General features: G+C 41.4%; 1 protein-coding gene and 1 long non-coding RNA gene across 9 annotated transcripts in view; one reads left to right on the top strand and one right to left on the bottom strand.

The window, feature by feature from the left end:
- The window catches only part of PKN2 (protein kinase N2), a 67208-nt gene extending 55692 nt beyond the window's left edge, over positions 1 to 11516 (bottom strand). For 4 of the 8 annotated variants that reach the window (XR_014228340.1, XR_014228341.1, XR_014228342.1 and 1 more), the window contains exon 1: positions 11165 to 11516. Coding sequence is in view for 1 of the 8 variants with exons in the window: in XM_082313655.1 (XP_082169781.1) it covers positions 11165 to 11398 (234 nt within the window). In the remaining 7 variants the exon portion in view is untranslated. The other 4 variants (XM_082313657.1, XM_082313658.1, XM_082313660.1 and 1 more) reach the window with 3 other exon arrangements.
- Positions 11517 to 11661: 145 nt separating this feature from the next.
- The window catches only part of LOC309590798, a 37103-nt gene continuing 33577 nt past the window's right edge, over positions 11662 to 15187 (top strand). The window contains exon 1 of the long non-coding RNA XR_014228204.1: positions 11662 to 12049. This is a non-coding gene — a long non-coding RNA (uncharacterized lncRNA). The remainder of the gene's footprint in view (positions 12050 to 15187) is intronic.

Genomic DNA, 15187 nt, shown 5'->3' with positions numbered 1-15187 from the left:
AAAGGAAAAAAGTCAGATTTAGATATTACTTTGTGAAGAGGCTTATGCGATGAGGAATCATATTTGAATGAACTTGATAAAGATGGTTAAAACTGATTACTTTTTTCTCTTAACTGACGCATACTTAGTTTGACTCAGACTAACTAGTATGAATATGGAAGTACATAACAACAATTTAAAAACCCTCTGAAATAAATTATTTTGTTCTAATGTTAAAGTACTGCCTGCTTTAAATTTCAAAATGTCATGTTCCCGTCTCTTCAGGACAGGAGAGACTGAAGACACAAATCCTAGCAACTTGAAGAAAAATCATTAAATAACGGGTTAAGTTTCAAGAGCAAAATTTAAGTAATCTTCCTGAGGATCTCTAATTATACAGATATCGTAACTTGCAGATGGTAACTTTCAACATCCAGTTATTCTCAGCCTAAAACACCAGCTTCATATGAGCTTATAAATAAGCAATAAACAAACTCAAATATTGAAGAAAACATGCTTCCATTAAAGGAGATTGCCGAGTCCTAAATGGGCAGCAGTTCAAGAATGCTACACTAGTAGTCAGGCATGTACGATTTACAGTACTTTTACTTTTCTACTGCTGCCACTAAGTTTAGAACATGTCCTACAAAAAGGCCTTGCTGATTTTAAAATGTTCTGTAGATCTGTAGTATGCTTATTTTGGTACTTTTCAACACAAGTCTTTGAAACCCTGCCTTCAGTGTGTCTTCTATAACCTTTTGCTAGAATCTAGTTTACTGTATTCTGTCTCCCCACCCCATTATGCCCATGTAGTTCCCCATGTGCCCTGGACAGGTTGTCAGCAGCATACATCCTTACAATTTTAGAGGTTAATAATGCACTTTTGTCTTTTATTTTTAAGAAAAGCTGACACTTCGTTGTCATCATTTGTCTTACAATTTTAGCCTACACGATTTGAGAATTAGGGAAGAAATAATCTTGTCATGTCATATGCAGATCTGTCTATAAAGGGAACATCCTCTTAAAACTCATTCCACTTAATTGTTTTGCAAAGTCTTCCCATATAAACAAACACATGAAGTAGAAAAGCAGTGGATGGTTTTCCATATTATGCTTGTAAAAAAGCAACAGGCCACACAGTCAATCTGCATTCCTCCTAAATTCTCAACAATAGTTTTGGAGCCTTTTAGACTTACGTTACTTAAAAACCCAAGTGATAAGACAATATGCATCACAATGATGAAAGAGCAATTTCAATCTCATATCTAATAACCAAAGTGACATAAACAGTGTAAATCCTAAAATCTATCATAAAAGGGGTTTTGTTCTTCTTACTGCAGAAGAGAAATAAGAAAGGTAGGCAGAAGAACAGAACTAAGCAAGTGGTTTCCATTTATCTAAGGACTGGCATAAAGTTTCTTGCCCACATTACACAAATAAGCCAGTTGTTAGTAGAGAGCTTTGGAACATCTGGAATCACCAAAAAGACTCTCCTTGTTTATTCTAAAGATAATCCTTCACCCCAAAAGCACAAATTTAAAAAAAAAAAAAAAAAGTATCCCAGATTCTAATGGCATAGCTGAGTTATGAAGACAACACACCAAGAGCTGGTCAATGCGTACAAGATGGAAAAAAAGAATTGATAATTTTGAAAACTAATTCAACACCATGAGAACTTTGAAAACATTTAATCACTTCCTTACCTCACATTTTTTATTTCTGCACCATATTTTCAGGCCTTTTTTTCCCCCAAATTTGGCTAGACCTCTGAAGCACAGCATCAATCTTGTACACAGTAGTTCAAAGTCCTCTAAGTGGTGCTTTAATTGATGCTCATGTGACCATTAAGAGGTATTCTGTTATTGCAGAAGTTCAACTCATCATTGTTTGGGGTTTTTTCCTACTAAATATTCAAATGGCTCACAGTTATTGAACTATTCAATAACCGACAAATGTACTAATACCAAACTGTAATACCTTACACTCTTCATTATCTTTATGGACAGTAATTTCATATTATTATTTGCACAGTAAGTTGTCTTCACTGCAAATTTCGATCCCACCTGTTTCAATTGTATACTCACTTTTTCTTTCACTTAAGTTACGGAAATAGCAAAAAGACTCAAGATTTTTCAAAACTACTCCTTGCCTCGAGTGTGTAAAAGGTTTAACAGCAATTTCCAAATGCTAGCAAATAATGTTGTGGTCATATCCCCACATTTGCCTAGCGTACTGCCACAAAACCTTAACACTGTTCTCAGCCTTCAACATCAAACTAAATGAAACTACATCTTCCATCCACACATAATGTCCAAACCAATTCTATTTTCAATGCTTTTTCAGATAAACAGTTTTTTACTGTCACATGCAGCATATTGTGAGACCTCCCGCTTGAAGAACGCGAAGCTAGAAAAGAATTGCCATAGACGGTGCATGGACTGTTTGTTATCTGTATATTCATCTGCATCAGAATTGGACTCTCTTCACAGTCCCTAGCTGAAAGCCACATACATGAGAGTAAATCTCAGCCTGTAATCTGATAAACATTTTACTGCATAAACCAGCATTGCAGGCAAAAAAAAGCACCCTGAAGAACCAGCAGTCCTAACCTTCCCTAACAGTCTGTTCCTGCCCCAGACCATTTGCTGATATATGCCAGTACAAACCTTTATATGGCCACACAGTGAACTGGATTGTGAATGTGATCTGGCTGAAAACTAATTTAGGGGCAAAAAACCCACCAAAACTAAACTAACAACAAAAGCTCTTCACCACATAGCTGTCTGTGCAAATGTAAAGCAACACAACATGGCACATACTCGTTTTCAGCAGCAATACCAGCTGACAAAGTCTGACACTTTCTTTGAACAACAGCCTCAAGTCAGTACGGGCAAAGCTTCCAGTTCCAGCACACGGAGTCATCAATGAACCAGCTAGAACTTTTCCATCCTAAATTTACATCAGAAACCTGCCTTGCGTCTTAGTGATCTGCAACAAAAAACCAAACTGAATATACCTTTTGGCAGTTCTCAAAAATACATCGATTAAAGTTCCTAAGTTCATAAGCAAACTATCATGCCAGTGATATACTAAACTATATCATTAATATTATTTCCCGTTTAGGTAGGCAGTTTGTGTTTGGGACTTAAAAAAAAAAAAATAGGACTTTTTTTCTGCTTCTTTTAATCACCAACTCTCAATTTCTCCTCAAAAGTTACATGATGTTTATATATGAAAAACAATTATATGCATACATGCAGATAGATAGAAAAATAATTTCAGAACAGCTATGCAACACAATTATTTGCAAGTACTATTTCCAAATTAGGTAAAGAACAATTATACTTACTGCTAGCTCATTCCTTTTAATAACCTATTTATTTCAATAGTCTAATAAATGTGAGTACACACAAGGACGTTACATATGTACTTATGAAGTTCATGTATTTTATTTTTAAATTTCCTGAAGAAATTGTACATGATAGTGATCTTTAAGTGTTTTGAGTATTAACCCTTATGAGATAACAAAAAAGGTGTATCAGCCCTTACATTCCAAGAGTTGAACAATATTCTCTGGGTTTAAGGCCCAGCACTAATTCTGAAAACTACCACTGTTGTAGTAACCCACATGAGAAGTTCTCCTTTTTGACCTGATCTTCTTGCAAGTGTTTCTATCACACTAACAGAGAGAGCCCCACATTATCACTGTGATTTATCTCACAACTTTCATACAATCTGTTAGCACCTTGGTATTGCAAACTTAATTATGCCTTCTCCTGGCTATAGGTCTGCCACCTATTATATTTTGTGACACTCTAATAACAATTGTGGAAAGCTAGTGGAAAGCTGTCCCCCTGGTTCTTCTCAACAGAAATAGCACTGGTTCTGCTACTTTCATTTTCAGGTTAACATGTTCTTGTGTTTAATGGAAACTTAAAATCTCTGAGCCCTGCTACCATGTTGCAGGATAACAAATGTTTGAAAAACCTCAACAGAAAAACCCAGTTTGCTTCAGCACCGGACTACCATACATAACACTACAGACTCTGATCTGTAGTTAGAGAACGAGTCAGAAATTCTCTGTCATTTAAAAAACAATACATCTCCAGTGAAGAAAATAACGCTTAAAGAAATCCATAGGAACTAGAGGCAGAAAAAGCTAACTAATTTAGTCATGTCCACATTAAGGTTTTCACCAACATAGCCCAGTTTTCCTGATTTGCATAATGGGCCAGAGCAAACCCTCCCTGGGTCCTGCCATATGTCAACCTTTCTTTAGAGCACAAAAAAAGAACAGGAAAAATCTGCATATATTAACCTTTCATAGCCTAGCCCTTCCCAGTCAATCATATCTTATTTGGTACCTGGTAGCTGTCTATGTGTCTATAGTAAAATAACAAAGGGCCTTTAGTGTAGATGCAGTTGTCCTAGCAAAACTGCACTTGTGCTAATATTCCTGTTTTTCTTCCCTGGTTGCCCAGCAGAAGCAAGAAACTACACTGATGAGAGCACGGTTTTGCCATCACGGCGCATCCAGCCCAGAAGAGCTTTGTGCACCACTGTAGCAGCAAACAGGAACTACCGCCAAAGTGGGCGTAATGTTGATACACCATGTAGGAACCTGCATCTGTATCTAATATCAAGAAAAATAGAAGGTGTGGCCTACTCTTAAAAAACAATCAGACCACCACTACCCACAGCTGGTGGTCCCACAACTGAGCCATAACAACTGATCACATGAACTCTCTCAACTCACCCTTTTTGTGAAGTTAAATGCATTAGCCTGAATAGCTTGATTTCAGCCTCTTCTATTACCCACAGTACAACAGCAGCAGAATTCCCAGCAGAGCTGATCCATTTAGCTGAACACAAGCCTGCAACTGCACGGTACTATCCTGTTCATAGTAGTGCCTGCTCACCACAGAACTCAGCCATATCCTCCTCGCCAGCTGCCAGAAGTTGCACCGGCAAAGTTGATAGATGCCACAACACTGCATTACTTTGACACACAGTCACAGAACTCCTGAAGGTTTGGGAAAGCACCCCACAAAGCACCATGAGAAAAGCCACAGAGCAGAACTTTGCTCCACAGGATGCGTGCCCAGACTGCCACGCAAGTAGTTCAATTCACTGGTGAGCTGTCAAACATAGTAAGTAATCAGTAACTGTAAAATGGCAGTAACAAAAATGGTGTGGACTTGTGTCAGCATGACATAATTATATTGCTGCAGTTCAAATAAACAAACTAATCGGATATAATGTTACTGTAAGGACAGGCCCAAAGCATTTTGTTAACTAATGGCACTACTAGTTTCTGTTTCAATGTAGTACTTCTGAATCATATCTCAAAGTAACAGAAGTCATGGATCGGATCCTACAACATAAATCTCATTTCTTTAAAAACAAAACAGTCGTCATCCCCCCTGCCCCCAAACACTAGCAAAGAAGCTATTTTGCTTGTGCTAGGAACTGCAGACCAAGCATTAATATTTAAAGCTTCAAAGTACCATACAAATGACTTGCCCGTGCTACAGAGCAGTATCTCATGAGAGATGCTTCAGTTCAGTCTATTCCTGAACGCATCCACTTACTGGATCCACATAGAGAAAGCTAAACAAAAACAAACAAACAAAAAGCCTGCCATCAACCAATTTGTACCAGTGGTACAAGTGATTTCTAGAAAAAGCAATACCAAAAAGCAGACTGAGACCCTCGCGCTGCATGTAACACACCGTTAAGGCTTTGTTACTCTGAATCTAAGTAGAGGCCATGTAATGTCTTAGTCTCTAATTCAGCAAAGCACTGAGACATTGATGAAGAGATTCTTAATCCCATCATTAAGCCCTTAAACCACCGTTTCCCAATGTAAAGGACATGTTTATCTCTTTATTCTACTACAGATTTTAGGTTACATTGTAATGAATGACCATCCACAGTGTATAAAACTGTTCCAGCAGAGCTATTACACATACTGTAACTAAATATACTTTTCTATAGCCATCACTAATAATTTATCTTGAGTTAAAATAACAGATCTGGGTCTTAGAAAGACATCTGCTCTGATAAAGAAAATTCAGTCAAAGGTATACAAGTCTACATCATATGCAAGTTCCTATGTTAACAGACTGACAGAATTCAGAAGCTGGAAAAAAACCCAAACCAAAACAAAATCAAAACCCCCACCCATGCACCTACCTAAAGGTATTTTAAGGACTGTTTATGTTCCACTGAGAACAGGATGTATATTTTACTAATACAAGTTTCGAACAGAGTACTGTTTAAAGAGCAATATATCCACAAATGGAAAAAAACTGAAGTGCTTCCCTAAATCCACCACTTCTGGAAGCATTTGTAGGGACCTGAGAAGTCCCAAGCAGCTGTACACACATTTTCATGCCTAAACTGCAGTAGACTAGTTCAGGATATTTTCACTTGAATGTGACATTTTCTTGTTCTAAAGAACCAAGAGTAATTCAAAATTATTTGAGGCTAATCTGTCCTAGCTGAACAGTATTTGAAGGCAGTCTTACTGCTGACTGTTCAGCCTAATTACAATGTCTGTTCAAAACAGATTAATTAGGTTACTTGTACCTTTTTAAGGTGTCCTTAGGCACTTGACCACAGCTAATAATAAATACCCAGTACTTTTTATCTTTAGAAAAGCAAGCATCATTACCTCTATTCTAAAGATGGGGAAACAGAGACATGAGTAAGCAAAGTCATCTGCCTAATGTCACCTAGCTGAGAGGAGAGCAGCCAGGAATGAAACGCAGGTCTTCAGAGTCCCATCTAGCAGCTTAACCCAACACAGTGAGGTACAAGTGCCTAATTTTATATACATCTGTACACAAAACATAGTTGTGTAAGCTAAGACTCAACTATCCAATTTATATCACGCAGACTAACAAAATACTGAGCATTTTTCCATCATATTCATTTTATGAATATTCTTGTCCCAGATATGAAATGGAAAAATAAAACAAACTAAAAACTATACCGGATGTGCCACCATGTAAGCATAATTTACATATATTTCAGTTGTGGTACTGTTCATCACCACTTTAAAAAAAAAAAAAAAAAAAGTTACCAATGGCCTTTAAACATGATTCTGTCATGAATTTTATGCTCCAAGATTCCCCGAGTACAGCATCTTAAGAAATTGAATAACTAGGGCTTCCATTAAAACAAAGTATCCATTAAAAAATCCCTTTATTCTGACCAATACAGAAATAAAGACGTTTTTGCCAATGTTTTGTAATTTTAGAAATATGTATTATGGCCGAGTTCGAAAAACTCATTCCAAGTAGAGCCTTTAACACTTCCATTTGAAGCTAGTGAGGGTCTGTTACGTGCTTATTTACTTTAGGGCATAGCCCAAGTTCTCTATCTTGACCAAACAATTCCATTTAGGCAAATAAAACCAAGTAATATACTTTTTTTTTTTCCCTGGTGTTAAACAGATATTGTTTTGGAAGCACAATTTTGAATGAACCAAAAATTTTCTTAAAATAAATCCTGTAACATTAATGAGAAAAGTCTAAAGTTTAAAACATTTACATTACTGCCTAGAAAAGAAGTGGTAAAGAACACCTAGAAGTACAAAAGTGCAGTCATTTTGCATACACAATAGTTTCATTTAAATACTCTAAGTAATAATGTCTGTTACCCCAGCCATATCAACTTACTATGCTGACATCTATCATCACTCCCAAGAAAGCATACATCTTTGGAAATACACGCTACCTCACCCAAACTTTCTTTTTTTAATAATGATTAAAATAAATAAAAAAAAAAAAAAAAGACTTTTTTTCATATAAAACTTAAAAGACTTTATTTCATGGATGCCTTACTTAACGGCCTACAGCATCATAAGTTAAAGTTTAATTTTATGAGGAAACAGAGTTGCCACTTCCACCAGGAAGCAAAGAGTTAAAGGCTGTGCAATTAACCTGAAAGCAAGCACTGGAGAGGCTAGTTTACCTGCTGGACAAAGTTCTAAAAGGATGCAAGCCCAGAGAAGGACAGCAGAATTTTGGAAGGGAAGGCAACATCAGCAATACTGGTTCTTACCCAAGCATCTTCCCCCTCCTACAAAAGAACCTGTACTGGAGATAAAAGGAGGTAAAAAGGTAAGCTGGCTTTATGTCATCTTTCAGTCTTTGGTAATCAGGTAATTTTGCTGATGAAGCTACTAAACAGAAAAAACTAAAAAGAGGATTCATTTACTGACAAGTTTATTTCATCCTATGCATTTGCTAACTACTGAGGAATAAGTGTTACATTTTTTCACCTTGAACAAACTTATGCGAAAACTTGCTTAGAAGCAAGAGATACTTTCCACATCCTATCAACTGTCTGTGAAATGTTTAAAGTGAGATATAGAAGAATGGAGAAAATATTTTGTAGAAAAGGCAGGACAGAAATGTCTAATGGATGTTTGCTAGCAGAGGTTTTTAAGAAACTGCTCTATCAGACACGGAGTCACTTTTTTACGTATAAAACTGTCACTGCGAGGAGTGCAATCTAAGGCCTATTTAAGGCCTGCTTAATTAAACACAGCACACTTGGAAACAAGCACATATACCACATCTATGTTTTACCACTTTCTTCTTAGCAGTTAGTTATTTTGCCCTTTTGTTTTTCATATTTTCTCAGAACTCACTTCACATCCTGTTAGTCAGTAGCTGTGAAAGTTTGTCAATCTTTATATCAGGAGAGTTCAATTGATTCATGACTACTGATCCACTTTTATTAACTTCACCCAAACCTAACAGTTAACAACTTACAGTATGCTGGAGTACGCAGGGCTATCATAACGAAGTGCATGCAGAACACACAGTATCAATAAGCAATGTGTTGTATTGATCACTGACTGATAGTCACTTTAGATTCCATGTCAGGATCAAGCTTGGGATTAACATTGGGTTTAGCTTGTTTTCAGTAGGTTTTTGTGAGTATTAGCAAAACATCTAAACCACGCATCGTTCATGATCTGGATCAACCCAGCTACGTGACGCTTTCAGCCTTTACCGTAGCCAAGCATTCTACAACTTCCTCATCTTTCTGCACAAGATTGCAATATGCAACTAAAAGCCCATTTTACATACAAGCACTTTTTAAGTTAGAGTTCTTTAGATTGAGGAAGTTTCCTCCTGAAGAAACACAAGTGAAATGGCGTATCTCACACTTCACTGTAGTTCCCTTTACTTTGGGAACATGCCGATAAACTAGCTTTTACACACAGGTGTATGATGAGTAATTTGTTTTGAAGAATTCCCAAGAAAAATGATACTGATGCTTTCGCATTCCACTGCTAATATATCCCACTGCAAACAAAACACCACCTTTAAAGTGGTTCTTCCTGATATGGAAGTTCCTCTTAAAAATACCTAAAAGTTAGCAGTTTACAAAGCTTAAACCCTACTGGGATTTCCATGTTAACTTTGTAACCTTTCTGTCTTGCCCAAAGAACTGTATTTATCAATACAGAAGTTACTACATGTAACGGAAGAGACAGTGCAACCAAAGGATCTAATCCATCCTGTTTTGGTTGTTCGTTTTTTTTTTTTTTTTCTTTTTTTTTTTTTTAAATTAGTATCACTGTCAGTCTCATCTTCCAAGAAAAAAAAAACAACAAAACAAATAAAACCAACCCTCCCCACCCCAACAACCAAAAGTCCCCCAAACAAAAAACTCCACTCATTTCTGTTTAAATTAACCCGAACCCCACTCTCAGTACTTCTACAGAAATTTTGCTCCATTTAGCTTACCTGTAACACTACCATAGTTACTTATTCACACAGCTCACCACTTCAAACAGGTTTACCAGCTTATACATCATCATATCAAGTCTGTATTAACATAGCGATTCTTCCTAGACACTTATGAGCCACTGATTAAAGTTCAGCATTTTAGATGGATTCTTAGCCTTCAGCCATCTCATGTGCTACAATATTAAGTAGACTGCTATATCTCTTTTGTGCCTTCTTTTCCTTTGTTACTCAAGTGAGCACATTGCTAACATTTAAAATTACAGGAGAATTTAACAGCATTTAGGAAATAAAATTTCTCCTTTTTAAAGCATGCCTTTCTAATTTCCATTCGAACATTAAATTCAATGCTTTCCATTTATGGACTTCTTACTTTGGCTAATTGTCCAACTAATAAATTCAGAGACACATTCTTTGCCTGGTTAACCATAACAACTTGCATAGATTTAGTGGTGTATATTTAAAAAAAAAAAAAAAAAAAAAAAGCCCCCAAAAAAGCAAGCTTTCTTTTGGACAAGGAAGCGGAAGAGCTAGCAGGTTGAGCTGACATTTACAGATAAGAGCACAAAAGTGAAGCTCCCGAATTGCATCTAACCCTGCGGCTGACAAGCAGAAAAGTAACAGTTGCACAGGCAACCGAAACTGGTCAAACTACAGGGATGGAAACAACCAACCCTTGAGTTTTCAGGACCTTTTACAGTGTTGGGGGAGGTTGTTCGTGGTTTGTTTTTTTTTTTTTTTTTTTTTTTGGAGCGACAAGAACCCTTGCCGTGTGACAAATAACGTTGGTCGGACCATGTTCTCCTCTTCCCAGGCTCCGAGTTCAAGGCCTACAGAAAGGAAGCTGCTCCGACTCCTGCGCCCTGCGCCGTACAGGGGAAAAGCTCTCTGCTTGACCCTGCCGCAGGCGGTGGGGAGGCCACCGGGAGCCCCTCCGGCCGGGGCCCCGACCAGCGCCGTGCCCGGGGCGGCGGGAGCTGCCCGCCACCGCAGCGGCCCGGCCGCGCCGGCGGGAGCGGGCAGCCTCCGCGCTGGCGGAGGGCGCTCCGGGGCCGGGGGGCGCGGCCCAGGGCAGGCCCCGCCGGAGGGACGCGGCCGCTCGGCGAGGGGGAAGGAGGGAGCCGAGCGCAGACAAAAGCGGGTCGCGGCCGGCAGCGGGGTGGAGCCGTGACCGGGCGGCGGCGGCGCCTCCGCTCCCGGGGGAGAGCGGCGGGAAGAGGCCTGGGGTGGGCACGGGCTTCCGCCGCCTCCCCGGCCCGGCCGCGGGGTGGGGTGGGCGCTCCGCGCCGCGCCGAGCGGCGGGCAGGGGGCGGCGGGGCGCGGCGGGGCCGGCGGCGGCTCCATCCTCCCCGTGAGGGAGGGGAGGGGAGCGGGGCCGGGGCGGCGCCCGGAGCGGCGCTACCGCCGCCGCTTACCTGGAGCTCGGTGAAGAGGATCTCCCTCTCGGCCGCGTTGGACGCCATTGCGCTGGGGTTTGAAGTCCGCACCTGGACACTGCTGCTGCCGCCGCCGCCGGCGGGGAGGGGAGCGAGGGAGGCGGGTCCGGGGCCGGGACTAAGGGCGCATCGAGGGCGGGGGGAGCGCTCCGTGCTCAGGCAGGCAGGGCGGGGGACGCGGGGGGGGGGCGGCGGCGTCCCCCCTCCTCTCATGGGGGTCGCGCCGGGCGCTGGGGCGCGGTGCGGTGCGGTCCCCGCCGGGCCGCGGTGCGCTCCCCCGCCCAGGCGCGGCGCTCGGCCCTGGCAGCGCTCGGCGGCGGCTGCTGCTGCTCCTGCGGCCGCCGCGGATGTCGCACCATTTGGCTGTCACCCTGTCGCAAAAGCGTCGCTGCTTTCCGGCTCCCGCAGCACGTGACGGGGTGTGTGGGGGAGGAAGAGCGGGCTCCCCGGAGGCGGCCGGCGGCCCGCCCCTGCCCTCCTGCGGGCGCGGCGGCGGGAGGGCGCCTCAGCCCGCTCGGTCTCCTCGGCCCCCTCAGCCCCTCGGTCTCCTCGCCGCCTTCCTCCCGCGTCGCCGCGCTCCCCTGACAGCGTTTCCCCCTTCTGTAAAGCTCCAGCGCTGGGAGCCCTGTGGTTTCCTCCTCTGGTGGCGGGGGGGTGGGGAGGGGGGCGTGTGGCACATCCCTGGTGGTGAGGGTTGCTGGGGCTCGGCTCCGCCAGGCCTAGGAGGCAGGTGAAACCTTCTGCCCGATTTTTTAGCAAAAGCAGCTAGCTCAGGAAGGAGAGGTCATGCTTGTCTCAAGCGCCCGGAGAGAGGGCAGCCACCTGCCGCCCTGGGGACCTGGAGCAGTGGCCCAGGAGGTTGTGGTGAGTGGGGGCTGTTAATGCGGTTCTTATTAGTTTAAAGGGCTAAACATACATACTTGGGGAGTTTTGCGGGGGGTTGGCACTGTTCAGTTAGTCTGCAGAGTAATAAGCTGCTGAGAGCTTCGAAGTCAGTTTTGAGTGTCTGGGAGGAAATGGTTTCTCTTCCCTCTTGGCAGCATGTGACACCAGCATTTATCCTCAGTTTCCTGCCTGTGTCCGTTGGGTTTTTTTCACCTGTCCATAAACACGTACTTTCTGCTGGCTAGTCTATACACACGTGCATTCTCATTCCGCCTTAATATTGGATGATACATTAGGCTAATTGAACTCATGCAAAATGCTGTGTAGAAGCAATTAAAACTGGGGTTTTTATCTGTTTAGTTCATGTCAAACTCATATAAGCTGAGGCATTTTTGATGGATTCATCTTCATGCAAGCATCAGCATTTGTTCTGTTTATGCTAGTGCGTGGCCACAGGCCAATAGTAGTCTGTTTGCTCTAGAACTGCAAGTTAAATTTTGGAGGGTTTTGGGTTGTTGGGTTGCTTGTGTTTCGTTTTTTTTTTGAGGAAAAAAAGAATGGGGGAAGTAAACATTAAATTACCACTACTATTCCTAGCAAATTTGAAACATTTTAAGTGTTCTTATACTTCCACTGTTGAGCATCAAACAAACCAGACAGTCTGAAGTACTGTCATGCAGTACAAAAGAAGTTTTATGAACATATGCACACAGTTAACTTCACATAAGAGAAATATTAAGATAGTTCTACAGTAGCAACACACATCTTTACAGAAATTAGACTTTTTCACTGACTTATGCCTAAGTAACTGTGTTGATATAGTTCATAATCTTGTACGTACACAAATCTACATATAGACGTAGTCCACTTCAAGCCAATGGTTTAATTTCAGCTCTGTGTGGCCAGACAATTACAGGCTGGGGGGGGGGAAGAAGAGAGGAGGAAAACTTTACCTGCCAGTTGTCTAACAGCCACTACTTTACAAAGAATATCAAAAGTTCATAAATCTGGGGTTAACAGAGTTTTAATGCAAGATTTTAATTGCTGTTCACTGCTGCATTGGTATGTGACAGCGATCAGTGAGGAAAATATATCTTAGATATCACAAAGGAATATACAACATCTGAGGCTAAATTTTAAATTGTGTTAAATTGTATCAGGAACTGGCTTAGCACTTGGATAAAAATTTTGAAGCATACACCTTCTGTAGTGAACGTAAATTCCTCAAATGCAGTTTGGGTTCTTGATTTTTTTTTTTTTTTTTTAACCTACTGTACAATTCTAAACTACCTGAAGAATGCTAACTTGGGAGCATATGTATGTGACTTTTCTGAGTCTGGGCATCAGGTGAACATCTTTAGGTGATCAAGAGCCACAAAGTACATAACTCATACCTTAGACAGTTATAAAGAAGGAGAGTTTCAGAAATCATTCATATGACTCAATTGTGAAAAAGGCAGTGTGGGGGAATCTTAGTTATTCTTCACCAGACTTCCTGGCTCAGTTTTTCTCATAGCCAAAGTTTCACATTATCCAGTAAAATCTGCACTAGCACAGGTTTGCTGTCAGTTGTATGAAGTAGTCTCAGTTTAGCAGTCACATGACAAAAGGCATGAATTGTCTTTACTTGTGGAGCATGGTACGGTTTTGGGCACGTTGCAGAAGAAGATGCAGGGGGCAGGCAAAGACAAGACATTTATACAATAATTGATCATTTTGAGCATGATAGAATGATGCCAAACTGTATTTAAAATAAATTTGAACTTGTTTTGAGAACAGATGTTTAAGGATATATAGAAGTAATCAGAAATGACTGGATTACTGTGACTTAGTGACTTCATATACTTGTCAGCGTGTATGTAGTCCACTACTGCAGCTCATCTACTAGCCTGCTCCCATTGCAAAGGAGGAGGAGTCAATGTGCTCGCATGTATATGGTACAAGATGTGGTCAGAGGGAAACACAGATTGTGCCCTGAAGAAACTTCGTAGATATATGAGTGGGTGTCAACAAAGTTAGTGAAGCTTTGAGATTGTCTAAAACAGGCAGCTGACTTTAGTTCATGCTTAACATAGCCTGCCTATTGCCTGTAGCCTAAAACATATTGTTATCCCTGTCAAGACAGCGCCTAGGTGCTGGAGCATGTCCAAAGAAGGGCAACGAAGCTGGTGAAGGGTCTAGAGCACAAGTTTTGTGAGGAGCAGCTGAGGGAACTGGGGTTGTTTAGTCTGGAGAAGAGGAGGCTGAGGGGAGACCTTATTGCTCTCTACAACTACCTGAAAGGAGGCTGTAGCCAGGTGGGGGTTGGTCTCTTCTCCCAAGTAACAAGCAATAGGACGAGAGGAAATGGCCTCAAGTTGCTCCAGGGGAGGTTTAGATTGGATATTAGGAAACATATCTTCACCAAAAGGGTAGTCAGGCCCTGGAACAGGCTGCCCAGGGAAGTGGTGGAGTCCCCATCCCTGGAGGTATTTAAAAGATGGGTAGCTGTGGTGCTTAGGGACATGGTTTAGTGGTGGACTTGGCAGTGCTAGGTTAACGGTTGGACTTGATGATCTTAAAGGTCTTTTCCAACCTACACGATTCTATGATTCTATAATCTTTTTCTTATTCCCAATGTTATTTACACAACTTGGAAGGACAAAGTCCTAGCATCTTTGATAGAAGTGTAGTGGTACAGGAATCAAAAGAGGAACTGGTTTGAAAAAACATTAGCTTAGCTAAATCTCTGATACTTAGTCATTCTTCCTCCAGAGTCTGGAAAACACAAGGCAGTGCTGGACAACTGTAGCTCTACGTTTAACTACTGTGACAGTGAATTACTGAGCAAGAGAGAACATTCCGAGTGAGTCCCAAAATAGAAGGCAGTTAAGTACGTAAGTCCAAGAATTTAGCATTATGTGGAATCCTAAGTTCAGCCTGTGCCTTAAAATATCTGAATGCTGTTTCTTCAACCATTATTCTGTTACCTCATTCCCTACACTCAATTAACATGCTAGAAAGGCAAATTGAATGAAAGCGATGTCAGTACCATCGGCTAATGCCTTTAATTATTTCTTTTCTTCAGGTTGTGTTATTAAAGTCTTTGTCCCAAAGACCTGGAAAAGTAAATAGCTG

The sequence above is a fragment of the Platalea leucorodia genome (assembly GCF_965183815.1).
Source record: "Platalea leucorodia genome assembly, chromosome: 5".
In the NCBI taxonomy this organism is placed as follows: Eukaryota; Metazoa; Chordata; class Aves; order Pelecaniformes; family Threskiornithidae; genus Platalea; species Platalea leucorodia.
The sequence above is the reverse complement of the archived record's forward strand: the minus strand, read 5'-3'. Positions and strand labels throughout refer to the sequence as shown.